This window comes from Colossoma macropomum, unplaced genomic scaffold (assembly GCF_904425465.1).
Source record: "Colossoma macropomum unplaced genomic scaffold, Colossoma_macropomum, whole genome shotgun sequence".
Lineage (NCBI taxonomy): Eukaryota > Metazoa > Chordata > Actinopteri > Characiformes > Serrasalmidae > Colossoma > Colossoma macropomum.
In genome coordinates this window covers 16468171-16482643 of record NW_023494801.1, presented here as the reverse complement: position 1 = coordinate 16482643, position 14473 = coordinate 16468171, and the positions used below count along the sequence as shown (strand labels likewise).

The 14473-nt window shown below is 38.1% G+C and overlaps 1 protein-coding gene across 1 annotated transcript in view; it reads right to left on the bottom strand.

Moving 5' to 3' along the window:
• grin2ca (glutamate receptor, ionotropic, N-methyl D-aspartate 2Ca) overlaps positions 1–14473 on the bottom strand; it is a 99922-nt gene that overhangs the window by 21737 nt on the left and 63712 nt on the right. Inside the window, exon 5 of the mRNA XM_036590305.1 lies at positions 10249–10460. Coding sequence (XP_036446198.1) covers positions 10249–10460 — 212 coding nt within the window. The remainder of the gene's footprint in view (positions 1–10248; positions 10461–14473) is intronic.

Here is a 14473-nt window from a genome sequence, read left to right as displayed (position 1 = left end):
TTCACCTATTGTCAGGAGACCATTAGTTCAATTCTTGACAATGACACAGCCATCCATGGCCAGGAGTCTAAGAGAGTATAATTGACCTGCTTTCTCTGGCTCCCTGGATGGCCCTCCCTTCTTTACCATCACTTAATGCGATGCTAGCTAACACTGGTGTCTGTAGCATTGTGTGGCAGGGCAAGCCCTAACTAGGGTGCTGGACTTAAATTGGGGAGAAAATTGGGTAAAAAATTTGACAAAATTCTGACTTCAAGGTGGCTGACAAGTGAACTAGGTTGACAAGGCTGACTATTTAAGATTTTGAGGCAAGTATGTGACAATTTAGGCTTTCAGTTTGCACAGTGCTAATTGAGGGGGTATAAGTTTTTATTACTTGTTAGCTGCACCAGCTCCGTAGCCTCAGTTCAAAACTAAAGAAGCAAAGCATTTCTTGCCTCACCGACAACATTTGGGATACTACGTTGGGAAAAACATTTGCATTTTCATAAAACCATCACTTTATTCTTTTTACTATTTACTTTATCTTTTTTTTAGTTATATTTTAGTTTAGTTAACACTCACTGTTTTAACTATAGCTCTTGCTATATGCCATTAGCAAAATGCTTGACAAAGAACAAATGCTCTCGATCATCAAAAAGAAAAACATGCAGACACATATTTTAGGCAGTTTACTTTAACAGATTAAAAACAAGTGAGCAGCCTGAGCTTTGCCTTAAAGATAGTGAGAGCTGCAGTGGGATAAGAATCAATTCTAAAGCTTTATCGTATGGATTACTGGGACTTGGTGAGTAAAATGCCCTCCCATTTCGCAGTAACAGGATTATGGAGCTGCAGCAGTGAGACCAAACGGTTCTCAGCACTGCGCTAGCAAAAAGGGGCCAACAGAACTCAAATGAAATGAGTAGCATGAGTTATTCCATCATGCAACTTAATCCTTTTGAACATATGCCTTTATTACGGAGTTAATACCATACTGCTTGGTTTACTACACTCTGCTCAGTTTGGGGGTGCTGTCCACTGTGTGCTTTTATGGCACACATGCAACATGTGAGGAATCTCTGTCACCATGCTCATATACCCTAAATTCTTTCAGCGTTAATTTGACCTTGCCTGCAGTGAGCCAACAGTGCAGTTCAGTGTGTGGATGCTGGAAGACAGGTTTTACCCTGGTGCTGCAGGTTAATTGGCCATCATAGATTACAGCAGCAGGAAACCAAAACAGGTAGCAGATAATCAAGAGAGCATGAGGTAAGTGTGTGTGTGTGTGTGTGTGTGTGTGTGTGTGTGTGTGTGTGTGTGTGTGTGTGTGTTTATGTGTGTATCCATTAGTGAAGAATGGAGAAAAGAAATTAGTAGGATGAGCCAGTTATTAGTCTTAGCCTCAGACGCTCTGCCCACATGAAGATGGAGTGACTGAAATCCTTTGCACTTTAAGCTGCAATTTTCAGTTGCGTTCTGATCATCTACGCATCCATGTGTACTCACTTGCATGCAGCAGGTTTAATCAATCCAGTGGGAAACATTTGATTGCAAGCAGTTGTGTGCTGACTGTTTCAGGGTGATATAGTGGCTTGATGGGAAAAAAATGGTGACCTTCATAGTATTACATTTTTAAGCAAGATAACTCAGCAATTCTGCCTGCGCATTTGTTTCTCTTAGGTTTGTTTTTGTTGCAGCCTCATTCTGAAAATCATCATCAACGTTAAACAGTGGCCTGTGGTTGGATATTTTCCATGGCAGCTAAACTGGCTTTCCTGATGTAGCAGGCGGTTTTTGACCAGATTAAGTGACAGAATGCTGCAGACTCTAACGATCTGGCCTGTGAGAATAGGACAGGATGAACATTTTGAATCTAAATTATTGTGGTTTTCTGTAGTTTTGTAGTATTTTTACAACATGCTGGAAATAAGTTGAATTAAAATCACCACATTATAATACTATATAGATAGATTTTAATTATTTTTTTTATTTTTTTAGTATAAAATCAACTAGACTTCATATAAATGCCATAATCTCTAGCATGACTAGTGTTTACTGTTCAACTGTGTAAACATTTGTTGTCCTGTCATTTACTTTGAGAGGAGACATTAAATTGTTACCGATGTTGTCTTGCATATCAAACTCGATTTTTAAGATGGCATAAATGTGCCATTGTTTTATTTACCCTGTTTCATTTTTGCAAATATTGGTGAGCATGAGCTCAGTTGGCCAAATACTGCCGGTGCCGGCATGGTGACAACTCCAGCAACATGGGTAGTTTTCACCCCGGTTTAGTCCAATATCCCAACCGTAAGCTCGATTTTCTGCATCGTACATGCTTGTATGTGCATTGTGTATGCTTATAGTATGCTCCGAGACATGTGAAGCCACTGCAAACAGCCACTAATGATACATCATTGTACAGCTCAACACGTTTAGAGGAGAGCACTAACAGACATTTCTGTTATGTCAGTTAACAGATGTTCATATTTCCTAGCATCATATTGAGCGGTGCAGAGAGACTGAGGCCTCTAGGACTCCTGGCCATGGATAGCTGTATATTTGCTTGGGGTTGAACTTGTAATCTCCTGACGATGGGCTAGCGCTTTCGCTATAGTTCACACACTTTTGACATGACAAAAGGATTAGTTTTCCCTGCGCTTTATCATGTATGGGCCTCCAAAAGAAACTGGGTTTGAGAGTATGTCAATTTTTCATCTCCTGACTGAGACGGAGGAACCTCCCATGCTCCTTGGAAGTAAGCCTGTCTGATACTGATATTTGCACTTTTTTGTGACGAGCAGAAAATTTCTTCGTAACTTGAAAAGACATTATTGTCTATTTGTTATTTTTTTGTTTGTTTGTTTGTTTTTTTGTTTGTTTTGCAGCACACTTTTGAACAACATAGTGTTGGTTCTGAAGTGTCTGACTATTCTGTGATTTTGTATCATTAATTTTCATCACGTTCGGTGTTTAACGACCTTAACAGTCGAATATTTACTGCTACTCTGACTTTTTAAAAAGCCCATAATTATAAAAAGTTACTGGAGTCGAAACTATATGATTATCTTCGGGTTTTATATAATCCAAATAAATCCCTTGGAAGGAGTGAAGAGAAAATGTGTAACAGAATTTCGAGAGACAGAAGAGAGTGTGAGAGTGATGTGTAGGCAAAGCAAAGTGCTCTAATGACACATCACCTTGTAACCTCCCCCACATCTCCAGACTAATGAACTGTAGTATCATGGAGTGGGCCTAATGGGTCGCATTAAACATACAAACACATGAGGCCTAGTCATTGGAAAAGAAAACAACAAAAGAAAACAAATGAAGTGCTGGGCGTAAATGAGCAACGCCCTCTGACTCTGTAAACACGCTGCTCCCCTGTCACTATCACACCACCTGGCAGAGTTCAGCTATGACGGTTAACTTTGGCTCTAAAGGCATCTTAATGTGACGGCACACAATGTGTGAGAGGTTTTGCTTCCAAGACTCGTCACCGTGCAGCTGGAGGGGGCCACACATACGGTGATTTGGGCCTGGCAGAAAGCCCTGAGAGATCCACTGTTCTGTAGAGTTAATTGCCTCACAATCTTCTCAATGTGTGCGTTTGTCTGTATGTGTTTGTAGGCAGACTGAGAGCCCTCAGAGGCTTTTCTTTTGCTTTCACTGAAGGCTGAGGCTCCACTTTAATCAGCTGCGCTAATTATCACCCTGCTCTCATCAGGCGGCGCAGGAGTGCTACGGGTAAAGTTTTATCTCTCTCTGTAGCTCAGAGCCAGCAGGTACCTAAGAGAGCACTCAGCCCTGAGCAGGTGGCTAGAGCTCCTGAGCTAACTGGAATGGCAGCAGAGTGGCGTTAGTGTAAGATGGTTAAGGGAAACACTGATACCACAGGTGAGAGGTTTTAAGTGAGACTTCCACAGATTTCTTTAAAAATATACGCATAATTGGATGGTTAAGGCATAAACAAAGTAATTCTGAGTGACTTGATGTGAAATGTTCAGTTCCAGAGAATCTTTGAGTCAGAATTATTCATAAAGGAACCAATTATTCAATGCCTCTAAACGCTCTCTCACAGAAAGTTATTACAGTTATGAATTCGCTGCCTGATGCCCAAGACATTGTTTGATGGTAGTTTTTCAATAACGTTTTGGCCTAAAACATATATTTAAAATATGTTTGTGCTAAAAGAACGAGGCAAAATAGTCCCTAAAAAAGCTTTTTTTTCAGATTTACCAGTATTTTGATTTAATAACGTTACTGATAAAAACTCAAAAAAGATGTAGGTTCACTGGTTGTTTTGGAAAGTGAATAAAATGACTACATTTGGCTACAATCTCTGGTTCCTGGAGACAGTAAATTTCTCTACAATTAACCATTTCACATGAAAAAACTGTAAATGACTTTGTTTCCATCTCAGTTATTGAATTATGCAGAAATTTTGAGAAATTGGTGGAACTCCTTTAATGAGAACACAGCCCTCCAGTCACACACACCTAAACAAACCACATAAATTTGTGTGGTTACGTTTGTGTCTATAAGCTGTAGTGTGGCTATTTTAAGAGCACTGTGTTTAAATGACTTAGCACATTTGGGGGCTGTTACGGCATGATGCTGATGCCAAAACTTACACATGATTAGCCAAAGCAAGACCACAAAATAATCATGCCCCTCTAACCCCCCTATTTTGTAAATGACTCTATGGTGAAAGGGGAAAAAACAAAGTGAAACTAAACTTGCTGAACTAGTCGTTGTGTGTGCCCGTCATAAAGGCTACCATAAAAGGGTTTGCGTGCAACACCTTGGCTGCAGTTTAGCAATGTGCTCTATGTTTTGGAAGCATAATTCAGCATGGATTTCCTAAATCGGTAGATATTTGATTTGCTGTGGCTCTCCTGGTGATTCTCACCTGAACATGTGGCTCCTTTTCCTTAGCCTTTTTCTGCTGTCATCATATTTTTGGTTGAACTGTTCTTTTTTTAAGTCTTAATATCATTTTAATTCTTGTCTTCCATGGGTTTTGTTTGCAGCCCCAAGAAAATATCGTGAGTTTATTCATTTTTGACTTCTTCACTCAATTTCAGCCTTCAGCTGCAAGCAGCCAGTAGCAACCTACATGTATGCACAAGGTGATACACAGATGTGATATATGCTGATGTTTTAAAATTCCAGAATTAAGCCTAAGAAGAAACTCCACTGACTTTTCAAAAATTCCACATATTTAATGGTTGAGACGTAAACAGAGTCATTCAGAGTGGTTTGATGTGAGATGCTCTGTTGTAGAGAAGCTTACAAAGTCAGCAATGTTCACAGTGGTGGTGATAGGAACCAGACGTCTGAAGAGTTTAGTGCCTCTGAAAGCTCCCTCACAGACGATTACTACATGAAATGGTTGGATATGTGCTGCCTGATATCTGACACATTGTTTTATGACAGCTTTGTTATACGATTATAAAGTTTTCAACCCCAACGAATGACTATTTTATCATTGTCAATATTACCAGTGGTGGATAGTAACGAAGTAAATGTAATTCGTTACTGTACGTAAGTAGTTTTTTCGTGTATCCGTACTTTACTGAAATATTTCCATTTTTGGTGACTTTTTACTTTCACTTCACTACATTTCAAAGTCAAATATCTTACTTTGCTACATTATGCGAAATCTGTTGTTCCTTTTGGCTTATGTGTGCATAAAAACGTAACGTCAAAACGAAAGAAGCATGATGCAAGAACACCAATCAGGGTACAGTGCACACTTTGTTTTGAGCTTGTTTTGACCTGTTGGACAACCTACCCCGTGCAGACATACGGTTCAATGACAGTGCAACAGCATAAAAGTTTGGGAGAGTCTATTCCTACATAAATGATGGAGGAAACTCCTGACTCTAACCAAACTTTGTGTAAATGGACCACAATATAAAAATATGTACACATATGCAGTTGTAACTGGCATGAGTCTTTTTTCTGAATTTATACAAACACTATTTCATTTAATAGTAAATTTGTTTTGGCTAGTTTATGTTTATGAACAAAGACCTACAGAGGCAATATAGTAAAGGAAAACTCATTTGTGAACCTGTGTTTAAAGCAAGTTTTATTAAATTTAAACTTGTTTAAATTTAAACTAATTTTTATTTAAACTAAGTTGCAATTAAATCTTAAACTGAAACTTTGCTTGTTCGCAAAAGGTTATTTCATAGCCACTTGCTTCTACCTAATGGAAATTGTTTGCCTTCAGTGTTTTGTGCTTTTGATAATATTAATCGACATCAGCGTCAGACTAATTAATGACATTCTATTAAAATATTTTTTAGTGTCACAAGAGTGAGACTAGAATATTTTCACCTAAAATGAGTTAATGAAGCAAAAATAGTAATAGGACATTAGAGCCATAATTAATCTTTTAGTACTTTCACTTTTGATACTTAAGTACATTTGAAGGCAAATGCTTTTGTACATTTACTCAAGTGGAGGTCTAAAGGGAGGACTTCTACTTTTACTGGAGTAATATTTTACCTTTGGTATCTCAACTTTAACTCAAGTACAGCCGTCCACCACTGAATATTACATATAAAAACTCAGGAGGCATGTGTAGGTTCACTGGTGATTCTGGATTGTAAAATAAAATGGCTGTATTTGTGTTGTAGTCAAGGATAACCCTCGGTTTCTATCAGCACCACTATACAGAAATTAAGTCTATAAGTTCCTCTACAATTATTCATTTTACGTCAAACCACTCTGAATGACTCTGCCTCCATTCTCAAGGACTGAATAATTCAGAAATTTTTAAAAATTGGTGGAAGTGCCAGTTAAATAAAAATATGTTCATGATTCTAGCATTTACATTACTGATAATAATAAAATGGTAGATTTTGACAGGATTGTAACTCCCTTGCGCGCTCATACATTGTTGCAGATATCAAATGTTCCTCAGTCTGTTACCATGAATAAGGAAAATCTCTGCTTTAGACTACAGACTTCCAAGATGAGGGCACTCAGCTCTGCTCCTCTGCTTATCTAGACTAGGAAAGCGCACAACAGGCCACAGAGGAGAGCTTATGGACTTAGCTATAGAAGCCTGTGCAGATGTTGAGGATTGAGAGTGTCCTCACCCGAGTCACTTCAAGGGCCTATATCCTACACATATCCTACATACAATAGTTACATTTCCATAGATAATACAGCCTCACTTTGTACATTTCATGTACGTTGCTAAAATTAATCCACTTTACGTGAGATATCCTAGCCCAGTGGTCTCTAACCCTGTTCCTGGAGAGCTACCTTCCTGCAGAGTTTAGTTCCAACCTGTATCCAGTAAGCTTACTTAGCTGTAATATCTACAGCTCTAATCATTTCTGCCTATTTTAGAAGTCCCTCAGTTGAACTACGCATTTTTTTTCTGAAATGATGATAGAATGTATTAAATTCGTGAACAAGTCAAATCTATATGTGTTTTTGTTGTGTTCACATGTTATTTGTGTTGTGACAATCGTAAACATTTTGTAAAAAAAAAAATTTATGTTCTGCTATCCATTACATCAGCAAACCCGTGTGCGAGCCTGTGAATTGTTTTCATAGCAGTGGGTTCTCTCCCCTCCCCTTTTACCTCCAATTGCTCGCTAGCAGCTCAACGCAGAGTGACAACAGTTCAGAGAACCAACAGTGTCCAGTTAATCTAATGTAAAAAATAATATTAATTAAAATTATCAGAGTCAGTTTCCATTCCACTATGTCGGTTTCCATAATGACCATGATGGGGCCTGCAGAAAGAGTCTACTCTCAAAATGATCCTTTGCATTGTCACACTCATGCTGTGCTGTAAAGGATGAGTATGTAAGACGCTTTACATTCCACATCAACAACACCTAAAAATACTAAAAATACTAATGCAGCCATTCTAGATTAATGTTTTCCTTTTATCTTTGCTGTGGTTCACACATCTTCACCAGTCAAGAGGTTGTCAACGATAAACATCTTTTAAACTGGCCATACACTTTCCAACATGACTGCTAATAATAGACATGATGAAGTTGAGAGTGAATCTTTAGTGAATCTCCATTAGAGTGAAGCTATGTCTGGATATGCTGCAACCGTAGAGGCCAAAAACCAGGAAAAAAACAAAGATGCCTGTCCTAAATGAGCATTTTACTGTGACATTCTATGTGAACAGAGATGGAAACTGGTTATGTTGTTGATAATGAATATATAAGCAAGTGACCATTCCTGTCCTTTATGGTCATGTTACATTGACAATGCTCTCTTGCTCTCAGGACTATTTACCACTGCAGCCCAGTCAGTGATAAAACCTCCTAGTGCAGAACATGCCCAGTGATATCACTAACTCTTTCTAAGATATTTTGGGATGCTTAAGAACTTAAAAGTGCTGTGTTAAGTAATCAACCAACTTATCTTAAATATTTATTTTTGCATTTTTATAAGCTGACACGGAGCTGTACAACCACATTAAGATTAAGATAAGCATTTTGAAAGTTCAGAGTTTCAGAATTTCGATTTGTTCTTTTTAAAAAAATGTGTTACTATAGATTTCTTTTAAAAATTACCCATCACAATTCACTTTCTCTTATTATTACATTATGTGGTTTACAGCCTGTTTTTCCTGAGGCCCACAGCTGGTAGGCAAATAAACCTCTGAAGTTGTCTGTCAATTCTGTAGTCAGTGACATGCCCAAATAAAGAACTCCAAGCCATTTTTCTCTATAGAGGAAAATTGAACAGCGATTTCTAAAGTCACTTCTGTTGCACCCTGTGGTAAACAAATATGTTCCAATCCAACACATTTTTTGTGCTATACATGTTTCCATTAATGCCACTGGGTCTACTGAATTACAAGGTGATTTAGATAAAAAATAATATGAATTTTCCTACATGCCTGCTACAAGCAAGCTGAATCATCTACGCATTTAATTGACTTCACATTAAAAGACTATCACTCTGCTTCAACTCTGTTATACACTTAACTGCCACACTTACACCTAACAAAGCTTGCTGGTTTTGTCACGCATGTAACGAACTCTCAGGGAGAGTCGGACTCCATTTCCCAGAATACTCTGGGAGATCATGTGACAGAGAGACTTCATGCCGAGTCGGAGTCAGAGAAAGACTCCAATACCCACAAGTCACTCAAGGATCACGTAACTTTGGACAATGTTTCACGCACCTGTCAACAATCAAAGTCTCCTGAGTATTAACCTGTTTCACCTGTCCTTTTATCATGTGATCTGTTTAGCTTAGTATTTAAGCCCGGGCTGTAGGTAGAGTCAGTGCGAAGTATTGTTTCCCAGCGAACTTACTGAGCGTTTCTTTCTATCTGTATATTTATGATTATCCGACCTTTGCTTCGTTCTTTGATTTGCCTCTTGCCTGTCCCTTTTGTACCGTTGCCCTGTCTCTTTTGATCTGTGTTTTTTGAACTTGCCTGCCTGTTTTTCGACCACGTCTTTTGCCTTGTCCCTTTGGTTTTGTTCGCCTGTTGTTATGATCACCATCACTCCGCTTTTTGGTTTTGATCCCTGCCTGTGTATTGACAACGAGCCTGCTTAGCGATAATAACCTTTTTTACTCAGTTAATCCGCACGCGTCTGGATACTGCTGTTTGGTTACAGGTTTGTGCTTCGTATTTTGGTGAGGTTGCCCGTATTATGATGTCCGTACAGTGTGTAGCAGTGTTAATTTGCATGTAGCAATATTCGTATTTTGGCTCTTTAAGAACCTCATAATTGAGAAAATCTGATGATATTCGGGGGGGGAAATGCATGTATGGCAAAACATGGGGAGTAACTAGTATTGCTAGTATTACTAGTATTAGTAATCTTATTAATGCCCTCTTCTGACACGAACCACTGTACCATTGTACACATTTCACATCTGTCAAGGTTCTTTTCATAGTACTTATTTGCAGAGGGTGGTAGAAAAGCCCAAACTTGAAGTTAATTATTGTAATGTTATTTCTGCCAAACAGCAAATCAAGTAGAAGTAAAAATATTCTTAAAAAAAAAAAAACTCAAATAGAAATACAGAAGTACCTGGTAAAAAAAACTGCTTAAGTACTGAATAACTGCAGTGGAACTTCTTAATACATCCAGAATCTACCAGCATAGGAACTATACTATCCTAAAAATATAACAGTTGCAAAGCAGCACAGATGCTGTCAGCAATAAAACCTAATGAAATTAAACCACAAAAGGAATTAATAACTAAAGGTTAATGGCTAAGGGGTTAAGGGACCAGTTCAAGGTTACTTACGTCTCAGTTTTGTTTGACTGGCGTCTACAGGGCACAGTGTTGCTGAGGCAGGTGCCAGTGATGGGGTCCACAGCCTCTACGATCACAAATGGTCTCTCTTCAAGTGTGGCCACTGTCAGATGACGGTTGTCAGACACCGGCTCCATGTATGTTCCATATCGTGGCCAGACCGGGTAGCGCATCTGTAGAATACCCGACTCATAACTTCCCACCTACAGAGCATGAAGGAGAGAATGATTTATGTGAAACTTTAACACATTTGTTTCTTGGTACACAATTTACAGGTCCATGCATATATGGTGAGTATACCATTGTCCATTTAATCTAGTCTAGGTGCATTTTTTTGGTTCTACAATTACAAGTTGTAGCCCATCTGTTTCACTGCATAATTTATTAGTCTTCCTTTATGCCATTCATCAATTGTCAGGGCCCCACTGAACTCCCATTGAGTAGATATTATTTAAGTGGTAGATCATTTCCAGCGCTGCAGTGACATTGACATGGTAGTGAGACATGTTAGAGTGTGTGTGTGCTGCACAGAGTGGGTCACACACAGAAGTGTTGCTGGAGTTTTAAAAAAACAAAACAGTATCACTACTGGACTGAGAATAGTCCACCAATAAAAATATCCAGCCAACAGCATCCTGTTGTCAGAAAATGACCATTGATGAAAGAATAGAGGAACAGAAGTCTAACACAAACTGTGCAGCAACAGATGGGCTGTCATCTCTAACTTTACATCTACAAGGTGGAACAACATGGTAGGTGTGTCTAATAGTGGACACAAATTGGACACCATGTTTAAAAACTCCAGCAACACTGCTGTGTCTGATCCACTTGTACAAGCGCAACACATACTAACATCCCCCTACCATGTCACTGCAGTGCTCAAAATGATCACCATCCAAATAATGTCTGCTTATTGGCAGCTGTGACAAAAGGAGAATCCAGGAGAGGCCTAGACTTTCCTGAGCTGGGATGGGTTAAAGCTCACCACTTTGCCAAAAAAGCATTAGCAAATAATACAACAGTTTAAGGACAACACTGCTCAATGAGTGCTTGCAAAGATTTTGGGTATTTCCCCCTCCATGGTGGTTAATGTAATCAAAAGATTCATGGAAATCTGGAGAAATCTTTGTGCGTAAAGGTCAAGGCCAAAAACCACAGCTGTGACTTTCGATCTCGCAGATGGCACTGCATTAAAAGCCAGCATGCTACTGTGATGGATATCACCACCTGGGCTTGGGAATACTTTGACAAACCATCATCAATAAACAGTATTCATCTCTGCATTCACAAGTACAAGTTAAGACTATACTGGGGCCCGGGGGATGGGTGCATGCCATACTGAGGAATATATGCTACCTTTTAGACGCTGTCTTTTTCAGAGACGTCCATGCTTATTTCAACATGACAACACCAAGCCACATTCTATACATTTTACAACAGCATTACTGTGTAATTAGAGACTAGCCTGTCTGCAGTCCAGACCAGTCACTCATTAAAAACTTGCAACGCGTTGTGAAGCACAAAATGCAGCAATTAAGGCCGCATATGTTGAAGACTTCTGTACAATAGAAGAATGCCAAAATGTTCTGCTTTTAAAACTGCATCAGTGTTGTCAGTCCCCAAATGATTATTAAGTGCTGTTAAAAGGAAATGTGATGTAACACAGTGGTAAGCGTTCTCCTGTCCCAACGTTTTTGGAAGGTGCTGCAGGCATCAAATTTGGAAAGGGCATAATTAAAAAGTTTTTTGGACTTGAAGTTTGCCCTTATAAAATGGACGTTGATTGCAGACACAAGGTAGTTGTACATAAGGAACAACGTTAAAAGCCAACAGTGAGTGCATAGTTGTATATCTTACTTGATAAAATGACTTTTCCTTCCATATGTTCATCAGTCAGTCGGTTTAACAGTATTTAAAGTGGATAAATGGCGTGTAGCTGAGTCTTATTGTTTTGAGTAAACACGATCTGGTCGTTAACTCTAGAGATCACACCACCTGCAACATCCCTGGAGGCTTTGACTTTCAAAAGTATATTTCCTCTCTCAAATCATAATCAAAGATCTAGTTTTCGCTTGCCAGAGTGCACACTGCAGAAGACCCGTCTCTTTGTCTCCATCTGCTTCAATTAGCGGATGTTTACTCTTTGCCCATTTTGTATGCAGTGCGTGGGATTAAGCCTCCATGGTTAATTTCCTTTTCATTCTGATGACATAGCAAATGAATGGAATTTTTTTCCAGTAGATCATTGTCAGAAAACCGCAAGGAGATAAAGAATGTTGTGCTGTTGTTGTTTACTTTCAAAAATAATGATGCCACATGTTCTTAAGTACTTTTCGGGGCAAACATTATACCCCAGTGTCATTATCTAAATTAAACATGTTTAGATTATAACAACTGTTAGAATACATTATGAGCAGTAAGACAATTTCCTGTAAGATTTAACCAAGGAAGTGAAATAAAACAGATGGACAGGGGGAACAAAACTTTTTTGGCCAACTACTTGCTGATTACTTTGTGGCTAGTAGAGCAATATTTTTGTATAACTGTACTCATTATATTTTCCTGTGTTTGTTCAGAGATGTAATAGCAAACATTGATTTGGCATAACATTGATTTTTCATCAATGTATAGATCGCTAGCCAGAGAAATCATACAATAAAAGCTCAGAGAATGAACCAAATTAGCCAGAGAGTAATCTTCCAATCTAAGTATTAAGACTGTATTCTTAAAAAGCTTTCAAAATCAGCAGCTATTCGAATTTAATGATAAAGTCCTTATCTACATAAAACAGTTTGTAATGCTGTTTGTGGGCTACCTTCATAGGAACATGATTTAAGATCTAAATAGTGTTTAAAAACCATGTATACTTCAGTATTTATGAATAGCTTATTTCAATATTCACAAGATGATATAAGATGCTTTATGAAATAAATAAAATTGTATTGACATAAAGGTCTTTATACTGTGATGGACATTTACAACACTGTAACAAGGCATCATTCACAAGAATTGGAACTTAACAGGCAGAGCTCTAATTAGGAATATTGTCGCTGCCAGAACAAAACCTTGTGTCTCCAAAAAAAGAAAAAAATATATTAACTTGTAATTGAAGTTAATATAACAGCATTTAATTTTAAGACTTTTCTGTTCCATTCATCATGAAATTTTGGCATAGTTCAAAGGGTAACTGGAGTTTTTAAATTATGCAAAACAGTATCAATCAGGAGGAATGGAAATAGAATGTTTTGCACCAAAGCGACAATATATCAGTTTGATAAAGGATCAAACTAAAGTGTTTTTTCACCCATGTTTTTCCATATGAAGATACCAGAGGTGGACAGATAACAAAAATCCTACAGTTCGGTGAAAGTAGTAAGTTGTCTCAATAAAATATTACTTGAGTAAAAATAAAAATCTATCTTTATTTTTACTTGAGTTTAAAAAGTACCCATAGCAAAAGTATTGTGAGGTATTATAGATATTGTGTTATTATTTTGATGATTTCTATTAAAGGGATTTGTGTGGCTATAGAGAGACAAAAATGTCTGTAGTCATGTAACTCAAGTAGAATTATACAATTGTCCATAGCTAGACCACTTCTGAGTTCCATTACTTCAAAAATGCTGCTTCCTAACAATGTTATAAATTGACCAAATGTCTGCCACTTTAACATAAGGGCCTTTATGTCAATACAATGTAATTTACTTCATAAAGCATCATGTTATCTTTTGAATACGATATAAATTGTTTGTAGATACTCAAGTAGTGCTTTTTAAAAACTTTATGCAGTGCATGTGTTATAAAGTTGATGTGTTGGTAACCTTCATAGAGGGAGTTACCCAACCATTTTTTGAATGGCCCAAAGAACAGCAAATGTGATGTCATATTTTATTTTTTCCATGTTTATTAATCACCTGTGGAACAGGAAATAACTCCCACAGCACTTTCTGCATAGTAAAAAATAAAGATAAATAAATAAATAAGCTGGCTGCCCTGAGATTTCTTCTGTATTGATTTTTGCGCTTGTTTAGCTCGGAGCAGCTTATGGGCCTTGTCTAAAGGCTGTGAAGCCTAAATCTCATCCGAATGCGCTCAGATGAAACAGATCTGCGCCCTGTGGCTTGTTAGCGACCGGGCTGCTAGCAGAATTAAGCTGCTAAGGTCGCCTGCAGGGCATCACTTTCAAAAAGCCTTCACAAGCAACATGCAGTTCTTA